Source organism: Sander lucioperca, chromosome 2 (assembly GCF_008315115.2).
Source record: "Sander lucioperca isolate FBNREF2018 chromosome 2, SLUC_FBN_1.2, whole genome shotgun sequence".
NCBI lineage: Eukaryota > Metazoa > Chordata > Actinopteri > Perciformes > Percidae > Sander > Sander lucioperca.
Window position 1 is genome coordinate 22,101,471 of NC_050174.1, and position 17,423 is coordinate 22,118,893.

A 17,423-nucleotide genomic window follows, 5' to 3' on the forward strand; every position below is an offset into this window, starting at 1 on the left:
ATTTTGAGGCTATCATAGTAGTTTCCTAGTATTCTCATTCAAAAGGCCATTTGACCGAAAAACGAAGATACGGTCAATCTTAAAAGTGGCGCTTCCGTTCTAATTATGCTTTTAAAACTAAAGTTTGACTCGGGTACATTCACAAAAACACGCTAGGTTGCATTTTGGCGAGAGTTACGCTTTAAGCTACTTTACAGTCTTTCCACATAGACCGGTTTTTCCACATAGGGGATTGCAGAAGTATCACTGGTCTAAAGTATGAAACTGAATAGAAGGGTAATTCAAATCATTTTAAGCACATTGCTTCAGAAAAAAATTAAAAATAAATCATATGAGGCACACAAAAGCATCAAAAAAAAGCTTGAAGCGAAGAGGAAAAAAAACCTACAACCCATTTTCACTTCCAGGATCCTTAAACCACACAACCTGCAGGTTTCAATTTTTTTTTTTTTTTATTATTAGCATTTGTCTTTTTCTATGTCATACATGGTAAACCCTCATTGTCCTTGCAAAAATTAAGTTCCCAAACATGTACAGTTTGATTTTCGTCAGCGAAACCCGCCCCTTTTCTGCACAACCATCATCGCGCCTCAGATCCCAGAGTTCCCTCTCCATCCGCGTCTCGAGCGTCAAAAGCACTTTGTGTGACTGCCCAAGCTCTCAGCGGCGAGGTTTAATCTGTTCTCACGCATTATATAAAAAAAAAAAAAAAGAAAAAAAGGAGACAGTGTGAATACATCAGGGGCCTGGATGAACAGAGGCGCTTGGCAATGTTATATACAAACAGGAAATGGGAGTGCAGGGGGGGGGGGGGGGGAATGGTGAGAAAGGCGGGTGTATAGGAGACCCCAGTGTGTTGATGAATGTCCTCCTCTCCTTGTGGCATGGTCCCGAGTGGATAGAAGAGCAAATTCCCTGTTTGGTCCACGATTCCCAGAATGCCTTGTGAGTGAGTGAGTGAGACCCGTCAGGTTGGGGAACGGGTGAGGGGCAAAGGTCAGAGTCAGAGTATGTACGTTGTTGTGATGGCCGCTGTTTTCAAAACCAATTCTTCAGGTGAGCTCGTTAACTGTGGGCGCAATTCTTCCAAACCGCAGGAAATCAGAGGAATTCAAACGTTCAGTTTTTAGGGCCGGTTGGCAAATTGAATTGACCAACCTAAACCTACGTCACCCCCCGGTTACGCTCTGAGGACAGGCCGAGCATGTTGTCGATTTTTTTTTTTTTCTTTCTTTTTTTTTTTAAATATAATACATGTATGTATAAGTACTGTATATGTATTCTTTATTGATATTTTTACAAGATTCCCTGATTCCCCAGCGCAGAGAGAACCAGGGAGGGGGGGGGGAACGGGAGGCTTGTCCAATTTTACTTACAGTAGAAACCAGCAGGTGGGGAAAGAGAAGAGAGGCACAGTGCCTGAATTTGTCCGCAGGGAGGAGCACGTTGTGTCAGATCAAGCCCAGTCAGATTGGAAGGAAGAGGCCAGAAGGAAAGGGGAGATCAGAGGAGTTGAGGGAGGACCGTCCTCTTTAGTTGGTCAGCTGGCTCGTTGGCTCGCTGGGTCGTTACGCGGGTGGTTTGTACTCTCCTTGTCGTCCTCCTCCCTCCCGGGCTGAAGTGAGAGAACAACGCTGAAGGTCTGACTGGCCCACGTCACTCCTGACAGGAGGAGCGATGGTTTCCCCTCTCTCTGAGGGGGGGGGGGGACAAAGACAGGTTGAGGAGAAATGAACTCTTGAGATTCCATGAGGATGGAACAAATGTTTGAAAGGATGAGGCTAGTTCTGTATTGACCTTATTGTCAGCGTTTTTAACCCTTGCGTTGTCTTCCCGTCGACCGTGCAACTTTTTGTTTTTCTGGGTCAAAATTTAAACTTTTTTTTTTTTTCAACGTTTCGGACATCTTTTTCGACACACTTGTTGCTTTTCCACCGATGTTTTAGACACTTTTTTGAAAGTTTTTGTTTTTTGACGCTCACTATGTAATCCTTTACATTATCTCTGCACAAGACACAAGTATCTCAGCCTCCTAAGTTATATTTAGGTTGCAGGTTGTAAAAAACGGTAGTTACCCTTTAATGGAGAAGGCCGACTGTGCAAATGTTGTGGCTCTTGAGGGAATGACACAGTTGAGGTCCTTGTAATTCTGCTACTGTTCTCAGAGCAGAGCTTAGCGGGGCCAAGCTGTGAGGGATTTTAAAACTAACAGACGTCCGAGAAAAATATGAAATTTTCAAAGCTCAACGGATGTAATTTTGTTAGTGTATATATATAGTATAGCGGTGCAAGTAAAAGACAACAACAACATCGCCACCATCATATGCATTACATTACAGCGGTGCTGGTGTTGTGGTTTCTTGTCTGAAATGTTGGGGCTTCAGGGCGTTTGCGCTTGAGATGTTCCGATACTGATACCAGTACTGTAATATACGATACTGCCTAAAATGCTGGTATCGGTATCGGGAAGTACTGGAGTTTATGCACCGATCCGATACCACGTAATACAGCCCTAAAGAAAACCTGCGTTAAAGTAGTTTATTTATGTTCTTTTTCCGTTATAACTGACTGTCAAACTGGAGAATAACAGAAAGTTCTGTGGCGTTCATTGTTCATGTTTCACAAAGAGTTTAACCTGAGCCAGACTGACAACAAAGATAGAAATCATATCACATCTATACAGGGATAGTAGTATACAGCTGTTAAAACATAATAAAATATATGACACACTGGTATCAGATTGGTACTTGGTATCGGCCGATAGACAAGTTCAGGTATCAGAATCGGTATCGGGAAGCAAAAAATGGTATCGGGCCATCTCTAGTTTGCGCTAACCTGGGACCAGCTTGTGGCATCAACGTGACCAGTTCTACTGGGGCTGACCTTATGTTAGCTTCTTGGCTTTGTTGTAGAGCGCGTCCACCACTTTGCTCATGTTCTGAATGGTCTCCAGGGCCGCTTCGTATGTCTTGTCCACCACCGGCTCCTCGAAGACAATCAGCACACCTTCACCTTGGTCCAAAATACCTGTCAGGTAGGGTTGGGAGGGGGGGTGGGGGGGGTGATAAAGGGAAGAAAACAGAGAGAGGAAAAGAAACGGTAAAAAAGCTATAGGATGGCTGCCAATTACAGGCGCACTCACTCATTTAGTTGAGTTAATTTCACGAACTCTGATGGCACAAAGCAACTGCAACATAGAGTGAGTTTAAATCTGACTCATCTGCAGGAAACGACCACAAAACACCAAGGAAATGCTAATATTTAGCTCTCGAGCGGGTGGCGTGTACTAGAAGAGGTGCATACACATACCGTGAAACTTTTCGTCCAGGATCATCTGCGATAACTTCCTCTCCACGTCTCCCTGCAAAGCAGACACAATCTGATTGCGGGTATTGTAAATAATCTAAAGGATCACTTAAATATATAATGAGTGTATAGGTCTAAAAGGGAACACTGATGAAGATGAGCAACATCTTACCTTGGATAATTTGATGAGGGAGGAAATGTGTGCTATCTGTTAGACAAAAGAAAGATATAATGATTAAAGACAGTAAAGTATGCTACAAGTCTATTAGTAAGTCAGGGTGTACATCAGTCGGCGTATATGCCCACGTGTAGAGCCCTACCATACGATATTATCGGCAGATATTAGGCATTTTCCAAAACTATCGGTATCGGCATTTATAATGGCCGAAAAATGAATATTAAAAAAATAAAATAAAACCGGACCAAACAGCCTTCGACCATGTTCTGAGTGTTGGTGTTGCATAGTTTGTCCACCAGAGGGCGCTCTACAGCGTCACTGTTGGCAACACTCTTATTCACCTCATTATTTTTGTTGTTGTTATTGTGTTTTTGTTCAAAGGACTTTAAGTTTTATATCTTATGTTTGTATTTTTATACATTTTATTTATCAGAACTTTAATATATTCGGATGTTCCTCTGTTCTGGTGAGACAATAAAACAAACTTCATTATATTATTTTAGTGAGGACGCATTTCTGGATTTTATATATATATATATATATATGCCGATATATCGGAATATCGGATTTTTAAATCATCACATATTTGTATCGATAGCGGCCTTAAAAATCCTTCATCGGTCGGGCTCTAGTCACGTGTAGTTGTCCGGCAGATTGAATTATCAACGTCTCAAATGTCTTGTTGGGAAATAATATGCCAAATAACTAAGTAAATTCATGAATACCATATTAAATCAGTGGTTGACGACCATCCATCATTTTGGCGGATGACAAAACTGAGGGCGATCTACCTTCACTTTAGTGATTCGAGCCTGTACCCGGTAGCGACAGCGTTCAGTTTCAGTTATTAAAGTTTGACAAGGCACCTGGGTACAGCACCTGTCGCTCCGTGCGTGCGCGTGTGCAGAAGCACAGGCAGGCCACACTGAACACGTAATGTAGCCTACGCGGACCATTCGCGGAGACGCCGCTGCACTAGCTTCAACTACTGTCAATCAAACAGGCTACACCAGGCGCACTCTGCCACAGAGATCGGCTCTACAAACGTAAACACGGGCCAGTCTTCAGTATGTTTAGTCTTCATAAACCAGTGTGGAATGCACGAGTTTCACTACCAAAGGCTAGATTGTTTCTTTCAATGTCAAACTTTGCCGAGTACTGCCCGTTTTCTACAAAAAAACATTTTTCTTAATCTGACAAAAACTGTCTGATTGAATGCTTAGGCACTGGACAAAGACCTATCCATAGCCTGGATAAGGTTCTGAGTCTGTGGTTGAATACGAACAGCTGTTGGGTTAGGGTCAGGGTCAGGAGTTTACCTGCACCCTGGAGAAGGGTTCGATGACCCTGATGAGATTCTGCTCCAGCAGGTTGTCATACAGTTTGGTCAGATGGGTGCTGATGATGGGGTCATCCCTCAGCTCTGCTTTGTACTCTGTTAGTGCCTTTTGGGGGCGGGGGGGAACAGGAGAATCGCAAATTAGAGGCGAAAAGCATGATCCAAAAAAAAAATAAAAATCAAACGTGCTGAAAGGCAGACGGTGTAATCAGCAGTTTCCGTCAGAATGTTGTTCAGGAACGTGTAATAGTTCATTAATAAGCCCACATTCAGCATCAAACTCTAGACACAAACCTTTTCAAAGTCTGCCAGCGACCGGTTCTTGCTGGCTTGTGCCACACATTTCAGTGAGTCTGTCTGTAGAAAAAAAAGAAGAGAAACAAACAGTTATGGGGTGTGTGCATACAACATAAATATGTAAATAAATAAATAAATACAGAAAGTCCAGCAAAAGCTATCCATCTAATCAAATTAAACATAACTTTCAATGACTGCCCCTCGTTGTTACACCTGTCCAGCTCTCTGTTCTCTGATGGCACATTATGCAGTTTACGTTGACAACGGTGGCAGATTCAACATTCTTAGTAACTTTTTAAATGGCGAGTCCAAGATTGGATCAGCTGTAGCCAGCTAGCTAATTGAGCAGTTGAGAAGTACGAAGAGGCCAGAGCGTTTTTATTCTCCCTCATATCCCAGAATAGATAAGCGGTGCAGCCAGAGCCACATAGCTCTGGCAATTGCGAGACCAATATGCACTTATGGCTACGTATAAGATATTGTGCTCAAAGACCGAGGCTACATCCAAAGTAAATCAACTTCCATCCTGAAATCGAGATGCCAAGCGGGAGGCGAGACAGCCGAGCCGGTGTAGCCAGTGTCATGGATTAGGCCATAGTGGAAATGTCGTGTTGCGGCAGCCGCTGAACGAACGGTCCACATGTGCATGTGGTATGTCCGACTACGTGTTCAATCTAGCCTGCCTGTCGGACTGGTCCATCGGCCATTCAATTAGAATTCAAATTCTTAGGAAAGAAAGAGTGATACCTGTCTGCCTGCGTACCGCAGAGCTAGCTTGCCACTGATGAGGGCCTGGACGTCCTCCGGCCTGAAAACACAAACAATATGAATCAGACACAGCAGGGCAAAAACCCATGTGGACCCGTTCTGGCTTCTCTCCAAGTGGATTTAGGCAATACGGAGTAGCATACCACTTACAAATTGAGCATGATTTTGCAGAGCAGCATGTATTTGAGGGCTGTGATGGCCCGGGGGCTGTCGATTGAGTCGTAGCCCTCAAAGGCCTCGTAGAAGTAGGAGTAAGCCGTCTTCCAGTCTTTCTCCTCTGCCGCGTGGGTGATTCCTGGAAACAACCAAACACATACATGTAAATGCCAGGATAACTGCAACAGATAAAAGCAACTCCAGTTTTCTTCACCCACCGTGTTTTCATTAACTTCTAAAATGTGGGTTATGTGTTCAACAGGGGTGGAACGGTACATGTATTCGTATTGAACCGAAACGGTACGGGCGGCTCGGTTCGGTGCATGAATTTACACGGAGAATATGCGGTATAAAAAAAAATAAAACTTGCGTGCAAATTAATTAATGTAATGCGGAACTAATGTTAGATACGCAGGTTCTTTAGGGACACCTAATCTGTAGCCCCGCCTTAGCTCTGAAGCTCTGGCGCGCCGCCTATGTAGCCGAGCTCCGCCTGCAGTAGCAGCACTATGGACGAGTATGGCGAGTGGTGGCGGCCAACGAGAGTGGCCTCTTTAAGATCGCAAGTTTGAGAAAACGTCGGTTTCCCCTGTCAGTTCCAGCAGTACAGGCGAGAGAGTGGTGGATAAGACTTCAGTTGTAGATTGGTGTTACGTATCCAGCGTCGCGGCTCCAAACCGTAACGTTAGTTGGGACAGACGCCCTTGTTTCTTCGGGCTAACTATATTAGCTTTAGCCAGGCAGGGAGCAGCTTTCCGCGGTGAAAAAATGGCCGGGAGACGTCGTGAGAAAGTTGCATTAATCGGGTGATTGAGTTCGTCTTTGCAGAGAACAGAGATGCTGTATTTTTCAATTTTATAGCTGATGGTCTTATTTTGTTTACAAGTTCCAGATGGAGTCTGGAGATGATGTGGGGTACTTATTGTTTACTGTTGACATCTTACTTTACACACTTGTTGCAGCTAGCTCAGGGGAGAGACTGTATGACACTAGGTGGTACAGACTGAGACATGCACAATAAAAAAAAAAAAAAAATTGCCTTCTGCATTTTTGTTTGGCTTTTCCCTCCATTGTACCGAACCGTGATGTCTGAACCGAGGTATGAACCGAACCGTGACTTCTGTGTACCGTTCCACCCCTAATAAGCGGTATACACAGTACCAGTCAAACGTTCACACACGTTTTCTCATTCACTTAAACGGGAAAGCGTGTCTAAACGTTTGACTGGTACTGCACATTCTAGAGCTCCCTGCAGCTTGAGAAACCGATACCTCGCAGCAGTGATGCGGTCAAGTGTTTGTCCCGCTTCGTACCTGACTGCATGTCTAGAGCCGCTTGTAGTTTCGGTGGGCAGTAGATGGCGTTGGCGGTGGTCCTGGCAGAGGTGAGGGCGGCGCGGGCCTTGGCCAGGTTGCTGAGCCCGTGGTACGTCTTGCTCTCCAGCAGCTGCACCTCCACCAGCAGGGCCTTGTCGTCCATCTTCTTCAGCTCATGCAGCAACTGGGTGCCTGGAGAAGGAAGGAGGTTTAGAGGCAACGCGATGTTTCCAGGGTGACCACCGTCAACCAGCCAAATGCTGGTAAAACATGCAAGCGGCTGGTTGATTTGCTTCACTCACCAGCCCAAAAAAAAACTAATGGTAGTGTATTGAGTGGCTGGTAAAATTTGAACACTCACTAGCCGTTTGGCTGGTGGACAAACAGTTGATTTTGAACCCTGGATGTTTCTGTAGATTCTTGGTCCAAATAGGTGGAAAACGTCCCCCATTAGAAAAATAAATTATAATAAGAAATGAAGATGAGAACTAAAATGGGATAGTACAGGAGTTTGAAACAACATCTCAGGCTAACATTCTCCATCCTTGTTTTAAAGTTTTACACATTCACAAGGTTTTCTTTTCGTAAATCGACATTAATAACAACCATTCCAAGAGATACAACACGTACCCAGTTGTAGTGCCTCCTGGTAGCATTTTGTGTCGAAATACAGTGAGATGAGGCGAGCCTGAGGAGAGAGAAGAAAAAAAAAACACCATTTCAGGGCACAGAGGGCTATTTCACGAAGACTAGATAGCAGTTAACTGTGACTCGGTTCCATGAAAGCAGTGGCACATATGTTACCATGGAGATTTATTCTGTGCAGCTGTTTTATATACGTATATTCGTACGGATATACTCTATATCTGGATGCATATTCAAATTTCGGCCTTAGTGTAAACACACTAGCCCTATTCAAAATTAATGGGAAGACCTGTGTTATCGCCAGACTGTCCGGCGTCAATGCAGCCTAAAGCGCACAGCCGCCAAAGCTCAGGGGAGACACTTTATTTCTCCCTCTGCGCCTCCAGAGTCGGTACTCGCTCCAAACTAACCCCCCCCCGCTCGCTGTACCACACACTTCCCACGCATACACACAGGCATGCCGGCCCTGCTATTCTCTTAACCCTCCTGTTGTCCTCTGGTCACATTTGACCCATTTTCTAAAAGCTTCTACATCAGAAATTTGGGTTTTCTATCAACTAAAACGTCCAAAAAAAGAAATAACGTGGATATAATAATAATAATAAATGATCAGTTCACTTATTTCTTTGAATTTTTGTGTTTTATTCAATTTTATAGCATTTGAAAAAAAAAAATTGATATTAGAACGTTGAAAAAGGTGACAAAAATGATGGAAAAAGCTTGAAAGGGGTGATAGAATGCAAAACCGAGTTTACCTTGTCATAGTTGAATTACGATCGGTGGGTAAAATAGGACTTACACAGAACCTCAAAGTCCCATTGACACCTCTTTCCTATGCAAATCTCACAATTTGAAACTGCCTCTGAAAATAGTTGACGTCAACTCAGTGGCTCTACCTTATTTGGCTCTAGTCTCTATCTTTGTCACGCCCCAAAACATACATACACCACTGACCTGAGATCAGCTAGTCTTCTGAATAGGTCGCGCAGATCTCAGAAATTGTATACATTGTTCGTCTGCTATTTCATTACTAAATTCACTTCGGAGACTTTTTTTTCCACTGGTTGCCGGCCGTGGAGCCCCGTGGGCCGCCGGCATTTGGTAGTCCAGTAACCCAGAAACGGCGACTTTGCCCTGGGTATGGAGCACCGCGGGCTGCCGCTGTCTCGTCAGACTGTGTGGAGCTCCTGAAGTCCGACACCGTCTTACCAAATTTGCAATTAGCCATCAATTTTCAATTTTACATAGTTTATTTCTCGCATTAAAAAAGTCTCATAAGTGAATTTAGTAATGAAATAGCAGACAAACAGTGTATAACAATGCAGTGTCTGAAATATGAGACCTGCTGTCTCGTCTCCACTGTGTGTGTATGTGCTTCACTCAACCAATCAGCGCCCAGCTCATCTAAATATTCATGAGAATACCATATTTGGAAGAAAAGCTCTAGTTCCAAATAGGGCCATTCCACAGGGATGCATTAGGGCCCATAGAACAGCACCCGGGCCATTTTCAGCCCAACCAATGTTACATACCCTATTAGGAGACATTAAGGAACAGTGTGAAATACCCTATATAATCATTCTATCACCCCTTTAAAAAACTTTGGGGGGAAAAACAACAAAAACGTCAAAAAAAGCACAGAAGAAAAGTTACAAAAACATCGGGAAAAGAAAAGCTTGGAAAACAGTAACAAAAACGACGAAAGAAAGTGACAAAAACTTTGGGAAAAGCGGCAGAAAAAGTTGCATAGTGGGCGGGAGGACAACACGAAGGGTTAAAGAGATACGCTAGAACGACGCAGACACCAGCGCACGAGTATAAACCTCAGGCCGCTAACGTAGGCTACGGCGAAAGCTCCGCGTAAAGCCCCCGCAGAGGCTATAAATCCGTCTTTATCTGGAGGTGGCCTAACTGTTTGGGTTGCTGGACAACAATGAACCACATCACATGTTTGTTTGGAGAAGTTCAGACACCCACACGCTCAGGCCACTTACTTGCCCAAACAGACCTGAAAAAGACCACTGGGTGTGGAAAAAAAAAAGCCCTGCGACAGCACCACGTCTCACCTCTAGTGCCTGCCTGAGGAAGGTTCTCTTCTCAGCCTTGGCCCATTCTATGCACTCCAGGCAGAGCTCTACCTCCTGACCTGTTGCAGCTTCCATATCCAGGAACATGTCCAGCAGGGAGCGGACTAGCCGGGCTGCCTTGGCCTTGGAGATGGAGTTGAGGAAGGGGCGTACGTATTTCAGCAGGCCCCCTAGCTCTGAAAAGAGGGGTGGGAGGAAAAGAAAGAAGTATTGGACACAAGTATGTATACATAGAAAACAGCTCGAAATGGCTGGTGAATGCAAACATTTTATCTGGGTAAATCAGATTATTAACTCCTAACTCCACTCCTAATTCCAAATTGTTACCCAACTGAAACAAAAAAAATGTGAGTAAAGAACATTACAGGCCGCTCTCTAGTTATTTAGGGAAAAGTTAGGGGTACCGATTGAATCCCGTTTGTAAACAGGGAGTGATTTTGGACACAGCCGAGAACTTCATAGTGCCACTCGAATTGTTGAATGTCGTACTTTCTTTCTGTTCTACTGCAAAGAATTGCAGCGCTTCGCGTGGCCGGGATGGTTCAGTGGGTAGAGCGGGCGCACATATACTGAGAGGCTTACGCCTGGATGCAGAGGTCCAGGGTTCGAGTCCGACCTGTGATGATTTCCTGCATGTCTTCCCCCTCTCTCTCTCTCCCCTTTCTCACCTAGCTGTCCTATCCATTAAAGGCGGAAAAGCCCAAAAAATAATCTAAAAAGAAAAAAGAATTTCAGCACTTCCACTGGTCCAAACGTGTGGCAGGAACAAACCTTTCACTCGAAGGCCACTCATGCTTCACACAGGATGTGTAAACCTTCACCAGCTACTACCTTACTTTTTTTTTTTTTTTAAAGGCAGAAAGATCCAAAGATCCAAGATCCTTTGACATCTTATAGCAGGTTTGCTGACAGGGGATCATATCTACACCTAGACTAAAGAACTAATTCCTCAGAGCTGCCCTTTGAAAAACACTTTTGGCCTGGTACTACGTTATATCCAGGGTTCGACTTCAAAATTAGCACCGTCTACCAGCCAAATGCTGGTAAAGATTTGCTTCACTCACCAGCCCAAAAAACAAACAATGGTAATCCATTGAGTGGGTAGTAAAATGTCAACATTCACAAGCCATTTGGCTGGTGTTGATGTGGTTTGACAGGGGTTGGAAAACGCTGGTGATACAGCTTTGTGTGTGTGTGTGTGTGTGTGTGTGTGTGTGTGTGTGTGTGTGTGTGTGTGTGTGTGTGTGTGTGTGTGTGCGCGCGCACAAATCAAACAGGATATAGACAGTCATGTTCTGTTGCATTACCTGCAGCCTGTCCTGTCTTGGCCAGCAGCCCACCCAGCTCCAGGATGCTCTGCTCTTTAACACGCACCGCCTCCTCATCACTCTCCTGGATGTCCCGCTTCACTACAACACACACACACACACACGCGATGATGTAATCTGATCCGTATTAATATCAATCACCGTGATATACAAACAGTGAAAAATGCTGATGTTACACTCCTATGCTTCTGTGTCTAGAGACTAGTATTAAGTCACTTCATATCATGGATAGGTTGGGGGTGAATGTCGCGCAAAACTGAAATATCGGAGATGTCAAATTAAACAACAATGACAGCTAACTACATTACTATGCTCTAATAAGCAACATAAAGCAGCATATGGCACATAAGCATACACTAGAGTCTGTGACAAAGTAGGTGGTGTTAACAGACTCAATTCAGTTTCACATCCATTTCCATGTCGGCCTGACATCTGACAAGACGAGGAATAGCTGCTAGCTACGCTGGCTGCACGCTAGCGTTAACTAGCCAGCAGACACACACGTTTTGTCAAATGAATAAGCCGGGGTAGATAACGTTAGCTTGTGTGATAAGTTAGCTGGTACGTTGCTAGCCGGCTAGCCCACTGCTGCTGACTCACTGTGCAAGCAACGAGAAAAAAAGAGACGGCCAGCACTGGGTTAGCTAACTTAGCTTAGCTGCTAGCTGGCTAACTCAACTGCTTCAGGTTTGATGGAGGGGTGTATAGCTTCGGTGTCTGAGCGTATGATTATTTTCTTTCTTGTGCCGTATTGTGGCAATCATATTTACCTATAGAATGTAAGATATCGATAGAGGCATTCCGGTCTGTTCCAAGGAGAGACTGTGCTCTCTGAAACTCAGCCACTGCCGCGGCTGCCATCTTTCCTCAGCCTGCCTCCGCTCCGCTCTGCCTAGCTAGCTAGTTGTTTTCCGGTCTGGTCGTTCACCTGATCGGAACAATGCTGCCCCCTACCGGTGATGCTGAGTTCTACATGCCTAGAAGGGCAAGCACTTCAAAAAACCAATTGCATTACTGAATGTCAGGTTTATTGTTGATGGTAGATGATCCGTCGTGTATGGTTTATTATTCAGAGTGATCAATGCTTTATCGGACGTCAGGAAAAGCGTCTAACTGATTCGATTAGTCTGAAATGTGCAAACTAATCGAATCGTGTCTTGGTTGTTCCAGCAGTATTTCCACATGCAAACTTTCCTTGTGTTTAATGATGCGTTTTGAACATTGACTCTAAATATTAAGGTTTTGACTCATTGCATTTCAGACAGTTATACTATGCTCATCACTAGCACTTTACATGCAGATATATGAACTTTGTATAAGTGCATTATCGACAGAGCTGATTTTGTAGCTGCAGAAAAATGTATATTTGTGTAGAATTCACTCTATCAAGCCAGATAATCCCAACCAATTACAGGGAAATGGTTGCACCAGAGGAAAAAAAAAAAAACACATTTTAAAAATATAAATTAATGTTTTTTCGTCATCTGTAGTGTGCATTGTAAAATAAGCTTTGCATTTTGGGGCTGGGAGGTTGAATTAGTCACATTGGTTGTAGTCTCGCTTTACCAGACCCTCCTCCAAAGCGCGCTGGAGGAGGGTCCAGCTACTCCATATAGCATTCGGGGATGGGATCCATTTAAATTTCTTAATTGTTTCGGTTATACTTTGTAATAGTAAAATGATGCATGCACAAATTCATCATAACTTCGTTATGATCGTTGGTATGAAATGGTAGTTAGAGAGGGGGTAGCATACAGTACAATAAGTAACATCAACACATTCAATTCAGAAGTCTTTATTTCACAATATATACAGAGAGCACAAAAAACTCAAAAATCAAATATCACACGTTAAAGTAATAATATAAAAATAAAAGTGGCATCTGCTTTCACAGGACAATGGACAGGTAGTCACAAACCTGAAAGCAGAAAAAAATAACTTGTGATGGCAAATAATTAGTGATACTACCGTTATTGTGTGGCATACTGATTGTTTTTTGAATTAGGGAAACTGGGTCAGTCAGGTAGCAGAGAATGTACATGGCCAACAGGCCAGTACATACTCAATAATATGGAAATACAGCCCTCCATTACAACAAAAGCACCTAAAGGCCCATTTTTTCTTGGCTATGGACTTCCTGAAACTACTTTACAAATGACTTGGCAGTGCCCTACCTGGCAGCTTATGATCAGGTTGAGAGAGCTGTCTGTGTTTGGAGCTACAGAGAAAACCGGGTTGTGGAAACAGTCCTCCGTGTGCTCGGATACCGTGGACTCCAGAAGATGCTGCAGGATATCAGGCGTGATGTTCTGTTTCTGAAGACAAGGTGTAAAAAGTTGCAGCATTTTAAGTAGAGACCTCACTTCCTCATTCACTTAACTCGGGGTTTCTCTTCCTTTATTTACAGGCTTTTAGCAGAGTCACCACATGTCTAGCCAGGCATGACTTAAAGCCCCTTTTCACACAGGGTACAAAATTAGCACCATCTACCAGCCAAATGCTGGTAAAATATGCAAGTGGATGGTACGTTTGCTTTACAGCCAAAGAAAAAAAAAAAAAACAGTACTCTACTGAATGGCTGGTCAAATTTTGAACATTCACTAGCCATTTTGCTGGTGGACAAAAAGTTAAATTGTGCACCCTGCATGCACTGCAAACCTGTAATTATCTAGACATTACGCGGCGGAGCACCATTTGAGAATGGAAATGTCCAAATCAGTTGTATCGCACATCAAATAGTCTTTACCCTGCCAGCTCTCTACTGCAAACTCTGTGTAATCATAGATGGAGCCTAAAGTGTGAGAATTCACAGTGAGCGAGTGGGCGTGTTGATGACGCTTCCGTCGAGTCGCGCAAAACTGGAATAAAACAAACATCCAAGGCTGTGGAACGAGGGGGATTTACACAGGACGGCTACAAAAATGTCTAAACTGGAGAGACGGCAAGATTTGGGAACTTCTGTTGGTGAGGGCCGACACTGAAATGGTCAAAAGAATGTCAAAGAACAGCAGAGACTCGGTTGTTTACGACCAAATTACGAACCGGCTGTGATCACGGTGTGATCCACGTCATAGCCGGTCCGAAATACAGACACATTGTTTTATTCAAATTTTAAATTTGTTGTTTTTTTGTATGTCGACAGATTTGCAGTACAAATATCTCATGTATGAATGGATAAGGAATCATGTTGATGGGACTGTCTGCCTTAGTAAAGTTTTTGTTGATTTGATAATCATGCGTTAAAGGAGAATTACGGTCAATTTAAACACGTAGCTTTAGGGACCGTCTACAAATTACAACACCAAAAAGAGATAAGAAAAATATTTTCAAAAATAGACATATGCTTATTTTTTTTTAAAGTGCTGTAGTACAACTAGCAGGTGACAAGTAATAATTGAGGTAAGTTTGGAGAAACTACCTTATTTAATAATTAAATTGATAAATATTTTTGTTATATCTCTTTTGTGTTGTAGTTTGTAGACGGTCCCTAAGTCTTGCCGTCTCAACACCGGTACTAAACAGAGGTATGAATTAGCACAACTTTTATGCATTTCTTTCACATCTACTGCAGTCAGATTCACTGTGTTCACTCGGAAGGAATCACTTCACATGGGTAGGCACTTTTAATGACATTTTGAACATGTTAAACTTGCCCTGTTTCAGCCTCCTGGGTGCAAACTGTAGCAGGAGGATAACACGGTGTAGGCAGCACCGATTGTTTTTCTCGCTAGTGACAGCACTCCAAACTCACAAACAACAGAGCTACGGGTTGAAATCGACCGGAATTCTCCTTTAAGTTTTAGAACAGATGTAAACAGTAGTTATAATGTTCTTTCGGCCGGTATAAATTGTATTACTTAGGCAATTTTGCACCACTAAAAAGTATGTCAAATTAGCTACTAGCAGTTCCTATTTGCAATGCACCCATGGATGTACATACACCTATCACTGGATTACTTTTATGTATTTGGAGGCTCATGTCAAATTGTCCCGGAGCAGTACACTGAACCCCAAGTTGCTCCCCGGATGCTGCATGTATAGCTGTTCACTGTTGCTTATACTTAGGACGGGTTAAAATGCAGTAATAGAAGTTGACTACATTGTACTGTGTGTGTGTGTGTGTGTGTGTGTGTGTGTGTGTGTGTGTGTGTGTGATGATTAAGAATAAAGTTTGTGTGTTTTGTGTTTGTGTGTTAAAATTTGGCTGAGTTATATGAGTGACAAGTGTCCTCATTTGTCCCTTTTTTTTTTTTTTTTTTTTTTTATAATAGGATCGAGTTAAACAAACCGTATTGTTAATGTTCAGTCCACAGGGACAAGAGATGAAATGGCTGTTGATGTTCAAGTTGTTCCTGCAAGACAAAATAGGCATGCTAATGTTGAATCATTATAAAAAAAGTGTTGTTATCAACTTGATGCAGTTGAAAATAGAGAAAACTTTGAAGACATACTGACTGCCACTGGTTGGGAATTGTATTAGTGTAACTTTACAGTGATAGATAGATAGATAGATAGATAGATAGATAGAAAACTATCAGCCTTTGTCAATATCAATTAAGTTATAGCAGTCATTTCTAGGACTCACATGTGACATATGGGGCAAATAATATGCATCTCCTCCATCCCCTCCACAACAGATGATATGTACTGCTGCTCAAACTGCATGTTCCTCTCAAACTCTTCAATAATAGACATTTCTGGGGCACAAAGAAAAACGTCACAACTTTAGTCAGGGCTCAAAAATCAACTGGTTCCTTGTTTCCAGCGCATCTGCAGAAATCTCTCAACACTGCTGCAAGTACCACTGTCAATAATCATTTTGATATGTGGTATTTTACTGGACATTTGTTTAATGTCCAAAATGGAATGGAAACGTTGTTGTTTTTTTACCTTGAGACATGAGCTCGTGTTGGATTTCTTCCAGTACTGCCAGTTCATCATACTCTTTCATGACACTGAACATCTGCTTATGAAAGAAAAGAGAGCAGACATCCACTAAAATCAAAAAACTCAGAGTTGTGGATGGGAAAAAACAGAATTCAGCGTTATGAGTCCACTCCAGATGGGGACACCCCAATTATTTGCTCTCTCATACAGTCATTACCTTATCGATTTCATGTGAAGAAAGATTTAGTTTTGTACTAAAAAGATGATATCTATAAAAAGGTAGAGGTAGCTCCCTCTGTAACAGAAAGAAACCCAGAGAAAAACAGAAAGACAACAGACAGACCTAGAAATAGATAGATGTAGTAGATAGTGCCGCGCACTGATACACTCAAGGTCAATGAGACGTGCGCAAGGATACAGTGTCTTGTAGGTATTGGCTTGTGTTCAAGTTGGCTATAAGTGTAAAATAAACATGCACTGAGAAATCGACATCTGTTCGGCAACGAACTATTACAACAGAGACCCAGGAGTAGAGAAAGGATGCCTATGTAGAAGAAAAGACATTAAATAAAAAGACTAACGTAACAGACGGAGAGAGACCGACCTCTGCCATTCCCTCTGGCCCCCATAGCGAGGGCAGTCTCCGGTCCTCTGACTGCAGGGCGGTCCACTCCTCCTCCATTACCTCCTGGACGATGATAGAGGCCCCGGAGCCGCTGCGCTGCTGGCTCTCTCCCGTCTGACGATATCTCTCCAGTAGCCTCGACCGGCTGTTTTTTAGTCTGTCTACACAGCGCTACAAAAGACACAAAAACAGAACAGCACAGTGTTAAACTATGTAAACAACTGGCGCCCCCCTGACATGCTAGCTAGCTAGCTAGCTAACCGACAAGTAAACATTACATGTCTCACCTTGCGGTATGTTTCTTTCCATGGCGGAGTTGTTCCTTTATAAAGTGAACGGTGTCTGTGCAAAGCGTCCATCTGTACCGCTACTAACGCTAGCTAGCGAGTGTAACGTTCCAAGCAAACTAAAATGATAAATAAATCATGGAAGACTTCAAAACCAAAACATTTCAGCTTTTAACCTCGTGACCCGGACGTTGATTTGGGCTG

At 43.2% G+C, this 17,423-nt stretch overlaps 2 protein-coding genes across 3 annotated transcripts; both read right to left on the reverse strand.

Annotated features, from left to right (window-relative positions):
* Nucleotides 1–1,210: 1,210 nt before the first annotated feature.
* Nucleotides 1,211–12,419, reverse strand: LOC116045077 (26S proteasome non-ATPase regulatory subunit 11A). Its single transcript, XM_031292594.2, has 13 exons — nucleotides 12,191–12,419; nucleotides 11,400–11,501; nucleotides 10,072–10,268; nucleotides 7,991–8,048; nucleotides 7,358–7,552; nucleotides 6,039–6,183; nucleotides 5,868–5,928; nucleotides 5,118–5,180; nucleotides 4,804–4,929; nucleotides 3,479–3,514; nucleotides 3,310–3,361; nucleotides 2,884–3,027; nucleotides 1,211–1,693 (listed from the first exon to the last, which is right to left on the reverse strand). Exons 1-12 carry the CDS (start codon nucleotides 12,279–12,281, stop codon nucleotides 2,885–2,887), a joined length of 1,269 nt encoding a protein of 422 aa, XP_031148454.1. The 5' UTR covers nucleotides 12,282–12,419; the 3' UTR covers nucleotides 1,211–1,693; nucleotide 2,884.
* A 780-nt stretch (nucleotides 12,420–13,199) lies between these two features.
* Nucleotides 13,200–17,423, reverse strand: rpain (RPA interacting protein). Of its 2 annotated transcripts, none has more exons than XM_031292611.2 (7): nucleotides 17,220–17,423; nucleotides 16,912–17,103; nucleotides 16,311–16,383; nucleotides 16,006–16,117; nucleotides 15,709–15,772; nucleotides 13,595–13,735; nucleotides 13,200–13,338 (listed from the first exon to the last, which is right to left on the reverse strand). In XM_031292611.2, exons 1-7 carry the CDS (start codon nucleotides 17,289–17,291, stop codon nucleotides 13,309–13,311), a joined length of 684 nt encoding a protein of 227 aa, XP_031148471.1. In that variant the 5' UTR covers nucleotides 17,292–17,423; the 3' UTR covers nucleotides 13,200–13,308. The 2 variants fall into 2 exon arrangements, with proteins under 2 accessions (XP_031148471.1, XP_031148470.1); XM_031292610.2 differs by having other exon boundaries at nucleotides 16,311–16,386.

Bases quoted from the DNA above. Each gene is read 5' to 3' on its own strand.
- LOC116045077 (XM_031292594.2), bottom strand. From the start codon at position 12,281: ATGGCAGCCGCGGCAGTGGCTGAGTTTCAGAGAGCACAGTCTCTCCTT. The intron at 5,929-6,038 runs GTAAGTGGTATG...TTGTGTTTTCAG, and splicing joins TGCAAAATCATGCTCAATTT to GCCGGAGGACGTCCAGGCCC. The intron at 3,028-3,309 runs GTATGTGTATGC...CCTACCTGACAG, and splicing joins CCTGGACGAAAAGTTTCACG to GTATTTTGGACCAAGGTGAA.
- rpain (XM_031292610.2), bottom strand. From the start codon at position 17,291: ATGGACGCTTTGCACAGACACCGTTCACTTTATAAAGGAACAACTCCG. The intron at 16,118-16,310 runs GTAAAAAAACAA...TTTGTGCCCCAG, and splicing joins ACACGAGCTCATGTCTCAAG to AAATGTCTATTATTGAAGAG. The intron at 15,773-16,005 runs GTGAGTCCTAGA...TTTGTCTTGCAG, and splicing joins ATTTGCCCCATATGTCACAT to GAACAACTTGAACATCAACA.